The 8,768-nt window shown below is 33.7% G+C and overlaps 1 protein-coding gene across 1 annotated transcript; it reads right to left on the reverse strand.

Moving 5' to 3' along the window:
- Nucleotides 1–188: 188 nt before the first annotated feature.
- On the reverse strand, nucleotides 189–6,880 carry LOC129000992 (delta(24)-sterol reductase-like). The gene is made up of 10 exons (XM_054428107.1): nucleotides 6,555–6,880; nucleotides 5,872–6,027; nucleotides 5,104–5,209; nucleotides 4,456–4,574; nucleotides 4,119–4,213; nucleotides 2,579–2,744; nucleotides 1,987–2,127; nucleotides 1,045–1,242; nucleotides 721–899; nucleotides 189–363 (listed from the first exon to the last, which is right to left on the reverse strand). Exons 1-10 carry the CDS (start codon nucleotides 6,738–6,740, stop codon nucleotides 210–212), a joined length of 1,500 nt encoding a protein of 499 aa, XP_054284082.1. The 5' UTR covers nucleotides 6,741–6,880; the 3' UTR covers nucleotides 189–209.
- Between the last annotated feature and the right edge of the window lie 1,888 nt (nucleotides 6,881–8,768).

Here is an 8,768-nt window from a genome sequence, read left to right on the forward strand (position 1 = left end):
AGGTAAATTTGAATTAGTTATACGATCAATAATCTTATCAGTTAGGTTTGAGATTCAGGGTTTTTTTTATCTTCATAATGATGCAAAATAACATTCTATGTTATGTGACAATATTGTGACACTTGCTTTCATTAAGCAGGAGTAAGATAATAGGAAGTTGTTATTTTAAAAAATGTATTTAATAGCTTTTTGGATACAAACATTGGGTTTTAGTTTCGTACTTTTCTATTTATCTTCCCAAAGATATGTGGAAAAGCCTTGTCACATTTCAATCTTTCACGAACCCTGTTGTATAGGCTCAAATCAAACATTTTGGAAAATTCTTCCTCATCGCAGAATGTTCCAGCATACATCATCTGATACCTGAAACCATAAAATGCAGTCATTATTAAGAATTATTTAAAGAATTCTATGTATCTCTTCAGATTTAAAGTATTTCAGTATATCAGTAGTATAAAAGTAATAATTCAATTACTCTAATGTATTATGTACTAACTAAATCCAATATATATTGGTTTTTGCCATATGTTGTTAACGAAAGTAACCTTGTTCGATTTGAATCATATTTTTTCTCATTAAGAATTTGTGTTTTGTCATCAATAATATGCCTGGTCAATAAATGAAGCTGCTGTTCCTATTTTCATAAAATTTCTCATTTATCAACAATTTAATGAAAACCAGCATTATTTAAATCACATTTACTATGAAGTGCTCGCTCACCCTTTGTTTTGAATGGTGAAATGTTCTATTGCCCTGGTAGACTGGACACATTCGTAATGTGGTGCGTTGGGCGTTCCGTACAACCCGATGTCCACGTACAGATGTGGTGTGTCGGAGTAAGAGTGTACTAATCCGGGGTCATTAGGTAGCAGAGCAGGGCACAACCAGATTGGGTAAACCTGGACACACAAAACCGTCCGTAATCCTCAAAGTTCCCAATGACTAACTGAATTGAATATAGTTAGTGAGGAGAGGTTAGTTTGAAAATCCGCCAACCTTTCTAATTAATTTAGAAATATAAAATGTGGAGATTCTGGTACGTACGTTGATTTCTTTGTCGAAGAAAAGCAGAGACTTTTTCAAAAGCTGTATAGGGATGATAAGGTCTTGAACCACGTGGTGCTTGTCGTACAAATCCTTTATCACCTTAGTTTGTGTTCGCTTCAAGAATGATATTTTTGGAGGCATTGCCCATCCAAGAATCCATCTGAAGAACAGATTGTTGCCAAATGGAACTATATCCTACAAACAGAAGTGGTCAATAAGATACATATTAATAGTTTTGTCAACTTAACTGAATCACCGGGAGTGCTTGTGAGCAAAGATTTACCAAACCAACAATGGACACAATTTTTTTGTGTATCTCTATATGCTGAAATGTTTTTTATTGTTGTTAGGTGTAAATCTTTAGCTAAAGCCTTTTTTAATTACAGAAATACCAAGAGCATATTAATTTTCCTAGAAATAACATAGACAAATAGAATAAATATAGACTGTCAAAGGAAGGTTCCGCTGCAGGCGAGGAGCCGTATGCTACCAGCAGACGCTGCAGCGGTGTGCGCCGTAACTACACGGCAAACCTAGTGGTGGACGCCAGAACTTATGCTAACCGCAGCACAGCTGACGGTCTATATGTCTATGGTAATAACTAAACAAGGTAAAAATTTTCTAAATTTACACACAGTATAGCTAAATATTTACTGTTTTGAGTGTTTGGGCTGTAATAATACGATAATAGTGAGGTTGCATTTGTTATATTTTGATAAATTTGTAATTATAGAACTGAAAATATACTCGTGCATAATTTAAAATTTAATGGGTATGGACCGCTTTTCCTTTAAAACATTTGGAGTTTACTCCATTGGGAAAATGCTGTTCTAGCGTAGACACAAGCAATTCTTCTTTCAACTCAATTCTTATTCAATGTTTCCAGGAAATTGTTTAATTTGTTTCAATACTGACATTATATCTACAATGCAATTTTACCTGCAACTCCCAGAACAGTGCTTTTGTGTGTCGATGGTAGTAATCCCTCAATGGGATACACTCTTCCATCTCGCCTCTTGTTAGAAAGCTTCGTACGTGTTCATAAAACCATGGTTTGTACCACCTTCCAATCGCGTTTACCTTAAGAGTAAAATTACAGTTCATTAGATGTTTATTTTCTGTTTTTGTGTAAAGTAATAAATAATATAAACTATTTGGTTTCCTTCCTCCATAATCCCATCCTGATGTGAACAACATGCCGACCAAACAAAAATTTGTATGACTAAAAACTGCTAAAACTTTAAAGTAGTAAGTAGTATTATTAGTTAGCCTGAATATGAAATATCAGTTCACAGTTTCAGACCCTGATACTTGTGTCAAAAAATAATAGTTAAATAATCATAACATTGTTTTCATAGTTTGAATCAGGAAGTATAATACAGAAGTTGTTATCATTAGTAAGTTATTTTTAACTGACCAAACTCTATCTTAGCTTTTTTCCCGTCTTACGTATAGTTAGGTATATCACATAGGATTCAGAGAAAAAAAACAAAACAACTGTGTAAAATTCAAATTAAACAACACTACTTACATTAGTTCCGTCATCAACCATAGACCCAGTCATTATTACTCCTTGATTCTTGTCAAACATGATTCCTTCCACAAACTGATTCTTATTTTTGTCTTTTGATCGAGCTTCACACATTGCAACTCCCTCGTCAAGTGAGTAGAAAGGCTCATACTTCAACTTCACAAACCTAAAACGTAAATGTCTAGATTACACCTTTTCAACTTTGTAAAAGATTTTAGCTAATACATTTTTAATTCAAGACGGTTGATTCTATAATGATCATTTACTAATTAGATAACTCAATGCCTTAGGATGGATTGTTAATGGTTAGAGAAACAAAATAAGCTAGTGAAATAAAAAAAACCATAAATACGCAACTCATTTCAATTTTGGAGGAAAGAAATGATTACTCCCTAATTTGCCGCATTTTAAGTTTATTTAAATCATAAACGACAGCTCATACAAATTTCTGCTTGAGCAAATTTAGAAATATTGGTTTTCAATGTTTTCTTTTGATTTACTTGATGTTGAAGTTGAAGAAAAAAATTGCTAAGTTGGGCTGCATTTGTATCCGCTTTGGAATCAGGTTGATTCAAGTCTTAAAATTAATCTTTATGGGTAAGGTCATACAGCGACAGATTGTACATAAAAAAATTTGTCTTATTGAGAGAGTCAGTTGCTTAAGAGTCCAAGAATTTTTGACTGTAAAATCAAATCATTATTTTAAACTACAGTAGAACTCCAGCCATGCGAATCACTTACAGAAAAAAAAAAACTTAAACTGCAGTAAACGGCAGATGCCATGATTGCAGCAAAACCGAAAACCACTCTCACAGTTATGTAGACATTATCATTGTCTCCCGTGCTCGCAGAAATGCCATAACCATTTTTCCACAATCGCGAAAAAATCTTGCACATCTCCTGCTGTCCTGTAGACACCATCATCGTCTTCCATGGTCACGGAAATATCGTCTTCTGTGATTACCGCAAAATTTTAAATACATCCCACGGCCGTGTAGATATCATCATCGACTCCTGCAATCGTGCAAACTCGTCAAATTTTTGCAATTGCAGAGTGTGAAGATTGATTTCTTGGCATAATGCGTTTTGCAATTGCCATAGTAAAATCTCTGCTAGACTGCGTATTTGGTGTAAAATGCTATGAATTTTGGTGAAAATTAAATTGTCCAAATGTTGTGTGGTCCCAATTGATTTGTATGGTTGGAGTTGTACTGCATTTTAGCTTCAATTGCCCATGCTATAATAACGCATGTAATTTTTTATTCTTTCTCATGTCTGACCTTCACATACTAGGACACTAGACACTGTTTTACACATTACTTCTGGCTAGACCTACAATTTTGCGGCCTTATTACTTAGATCAATTCATTGGATATTGGCAGGATTTGAACCGGGGACCTTGTGAACCGAGGTCTTTACCACTAGACCACCTCGCTCTCTTGCGAGTAGTATAACATTTAAATACTTATGGCACAGTATTATCTTTATCTTTTCCTTTTAGCTTCGTAGAAGTAGTTACCACAAATTAAAGTTCATTTACCTTTTTGCTGGTGTGATCCGAAGTTCCACAGCAGTTAGGAATCCCAGTGTCCCATATGACCAAGGTATGGCATAAAACAAATCTGGGTCTTCATCCTGAAAAGGTAAAGTAAATTTTATAAACCTAAACATAGGTAAATTAGATGATTTATTAATTGGGTAGCAGAAAAAATTGCCCTGTGCAGTATGTTGTTTTCCCTGAGTTTAAAACATAAGATAAGGTACAAAGTGTTTGAGTTTAAAAGCTGTTTACATTTATTCTTGGTTGTCATGTTCGTTGTATTCAAATGCCCACTCCAATATTCTACAAGGGGCAAAAACTGAAAAAAGCTACTCACTTTTGAGCATCTAACCATACTTCCATCTGCCAGGACTATCTCGTACGAGAGGCAAATGTGTTGGAACAATCCCACTGCATGAGAAGACGACTCGATTCCCTGGCCCATAATCAAACCACCTTAAAAACAGTTAACAAAAAAATCGAATGGGTGGTTAGAGTATTTAACAAAAAGAATTCTTGTTCATAAAACATTATTATTTTTGTATCTAATTAGTAAGGAATAGTAATACAATTCTTGTAAAGTTATTGTAATACAATAATGTTGAAATTTTATTTTATTAAAGTTTTAGGTGAAAACAGTTATTGCCTAGTTGATAACTCATAAAGTTTTATAATCTAGATTATATCTAGTCAATTGTTAGATAAATTATTTGAAATGTGTTACTTGGGTCACCAGTCACTGCTTGTCTGGCAGTTAAAATGCAGTCATTTCAAACTGGAGGCGTCCTTTCTATAACCATTGGACATTTCTCTGAATGCAGCTATCTGGCACTTTAGAGTATGTCTTAAGATCTAGGTCCATCTATCATATAAACAACAGATGACCCTCTAATGAGGAAACTTTTCTAGGTTTTTGAGATCCTTTAAAATCCATTCAAAATTTTTTCATCTCACGTAGTTATTTAAAAATGAAAACTAATATTACCGACAGTTAAATCGTCCAATTCCACAACCAAAGGAAGAGTCCATCCAAGTGGAATGAGACTTGCAGATATCTGACCCATTGTCACCAGCGGTTCTACAATCATCACCTAAAATTACAAAATTTAACCTTAAACATTTTTTTTTTAACTTAACAAAGAATACAAAGAACTCAACATTTGATGAAGGTAGTATTCATGCATAATCAGTCAAGGTATTTGGAACAAAAATACTAAATAGGTTAAAGTGAGATCAAAATTTTGATATTTTTTGTAAAACTAAGATTTTATTCAAAACATGTTTTATTCAACTACTTATGGGTTGTTTTCATACAACTGACATTTTATATTTCAATAACTATCCTAAGAAGTTTAACTGCTTTATATTTATCTTGAGTGCCTCGCCACATATTCTGGTATCCTCTTGTTTGTCATACATAAAACTAAAGGTTCAACATAAACACATGTCGATGAACAAAAATACAAATGGAATAACCCTGCATGTTATTATATTCTAATTCGTAGTGCATGCATGCATTTGGTGCGCCAGCAAAAGTAGACGAGAATACACCTTAAGAAGTGGCAGACACCACGGTTAATGTATAGATATACCAAGAACAAAACAACCTTTGCAGAAACGAAAAGATCACGTGGTTCGCGCAGGTAGGTGTGGCGTACCATTCAAACCTGCGCGGCTCGAAACGGCCCAGGGTTCTTTTGTTTCTGGTATTACTATAGTATAATCACTAAAATGAATCCTGATTTTGTCACACCTGTCTGTCAATATCAATTTCCACAATTTCATCCAAGTCCACTTGAATATTGTACATCCATTGCTTGTATTTTGGTTCTCGTAAAGTCATAGCTTTCCAGCCGGGCCTGCCTGTGCACATTGGAGTTGACTGGTCTCCTTGGTGCCATTGTTTCACCTGAAAAAACATGAAAAATGCTCTTTGACCATTTAAAATTATTATTCATTACAATGCTTTATTTTACAATTAACTATCAAACATCACAGTACATATACAACCACCAATACTTGAACAGAACCGGTATGGATCATAAACATAAACAAATTATGTTGCTGGCCAAAAAATAAAACATTAACATTGCTTAAAAGGAATTGTCAAAATCATATGATAATGCTATTGATAGGGGCTAGCAATGTAATTTGTTTATGTTTAGGATCCATACCTTCTGTTCAAGTATTAATTTGTGTATACAACAGATCCCATCTATGTCGTTTTCAAGGATCTCTTTTACTATTTAAGAATAGATTTTTTTAGATGCACAAAACAAATTAAACTTCTAAAAGAATAGTTTTGTAAAACTTGACTAGTTTTGGATTTACTAACAATTTTATGAGAGTGAAAATTATTCTTATCTATCCATATTTGCTTGCATTTATTTTATTTCACTGCATGATTTTCGAAACTAAAACCATAAATAAACATACCTGATCCTGCACAAATTTTGCTCTCTCGAAATGACCCTCTTTTACCTCTTTAGTTGAGAATGAACTGATTAATTTTTTCACTAATACTAAGAAATCATACGTGATTGTACATGGTAGTAGAAATAAACACACAAAAATCCATCGGAATCTGAACAACACAAACTCTACTATACTTTCTACTTTCATGTCTAGAGAACCCTAACTAAACTGGACACTAGACTGGATTTGTCCTTGAACAGTTCAGCTATGAATATGAAATCTAAACAGATAGGTCCTGCATACATAATCCAATAGTCTGAAGGTAACCGACCTATCATAAGTTTATCTGAGAGACTTAAATCCTCCTGTTAATATTTTAAGCTCAAACCAATCAAAAACAGTACTAAACCAACTTTACTGATAAAACAATAATTTCGTAACCACATTGCAAATTACATTCAAGCTGTGTTATGTAATCTACTGCTAATAGTGCTAATATACCTTTCCAATGTATGAAAAAACCTGTTTTACATATAACTTTCTATATCCCCAATCATTATGAGTTTTAGCAATATTTTTTAGTAATTTTAATTTTTTTTTTTAGTTTATGCATTTTGGATGGTCAGGTTTTTAAAGTAGAGTTTTATTGCAAGACAACCCTAAAACTAAAAAGTATCAAAAGTAAAATTTGATAAACAAAACTAAACCTAACCTAAAACAGAAAATATTAAAAACTAGGATTGTTAATATATAGTTTTATTTTGCTTAATTTTGTATTTTTTTACTAAGATGCTTTATTACAAAATATTAGTCTAATAGATTACTTATGTTTGTCTTAGTTTCTTGTAGCATGGACACCCATTTCAATAGATGGGAGGCACTTGAATTTATCATTAGATATCTCAATTCACAAGTGTACCGGTAAGTAATTTCTCTAATTACGGGTTCAGGGAACAACGCATCACTTACGTCGGAGATCACCGAAAACTACAAAATGTCCTTGGTATAAAAAAGGTCCAAAGGTCCTCTAGACTTTTAGCTCAACTATAGTCTGGGTAATTAGTGTATTAGTGTGCTTTTATTTTCAGAAAAGGGGAAATGGTCTTATTTTAAGTCAAATGGGTGGTGAAAACGTAACTTGTCAGCCATTTTGATGACGTCATAACCGGAAAATGCAGTGGGTGAGTAATACTCGAGTTGAAAACACTTATTATAGGCGTTTATGCGCCAAATTAGGTGTTTTTGTGAGATTTATCTAGTTTCTCGACTTAAAGCTTTTGAGTAAAGCATATCGAATATGGTATTGGTGTAAAGCTCTTTAAACGTTCTGTTCTACAACCTTTTCTATAGGTTTTGTTTCTGATATATTGTATCAATAATACGTTATTAACAAAAATATTTAAAAATACGTGGTGTCTTGCGTGTTATAACGACTCTCCACAGTTATGAAGAGGATTATGTATTATGTGTTTTAAAAGTTTTAACGATGGTACCTGCTTGAAAATGAACCTTTAGGTTCGAAACCTGGGTCGCTGACCTAAATTCCAGGATCACTGACAGTACTAAAGGTATTTAACCTTTTTATAAAAAATACGGCGTTTTTGCAAAATTACGAAAAATGTTCAAAACATACAACAAATTGTAAGTGTATGAAAGGTAACATGAAAACTTACCTTTCAAACAAAAAAGATTCATCCCGATCCAACAAATAGTATGCGAAATATATAACTAATATACATATTATAAAAATAATAAATAATATACAAAATTATAAAAGACATCCTTTGCCACCACATTGATGACGTCATAGCCGGAAACCGCGGGGGTAGGAGGTAAACACCCAGTTTTTTAAACTCCCTAGACATCAAACTAAAAGGTTATGCAAGAATATTTAGTATACGCAAGTTTGCACACTAAAATAGCCAGCAAGTGGACTAAAAAGCGTTTCTCGTCTTTTCTCAGTTCAGGCATCAATGTATGGTATTAGCCATGTGCAAGTCGCCTTTGGTTGATGTCATGTTCCCACTCTCTATCTTTCATCTTCAGTTACAGCAACCAATAGCAACATTTCTTCCTCGTCGTATGTAATATTTCTAACTAACAACACACCGCACTTGTTGACTGCACACAGGTACACTCATAAATGACGACGAAAAATTACTGTAGACTGCTGTCACCGCAGTGTTGCGGAATCGCTCCGGTGTGATGGTGTGAACGCCCCAGCGATAACGCTGA

The sequence above is a fragment of the Macrosteles quadrilineatus genome, unplaced genomic scaffold (genome assembly GCF_028750875.1).
Source record: "Macrosteles quadrilineatus isolate MER2022 unplaced genomic scaffold, UCM_ALF_1.0 Scaffold_8__2_contigs__length_117827958, whole genome shotgun sequence".
Classification (NCBI taxonomy): Eukaryota; Metazoa; Arthropoda; class Insecta; order Hemiptera; family Cicadellidae; genus Macrosteles; species Macrosteles quadrilineatus.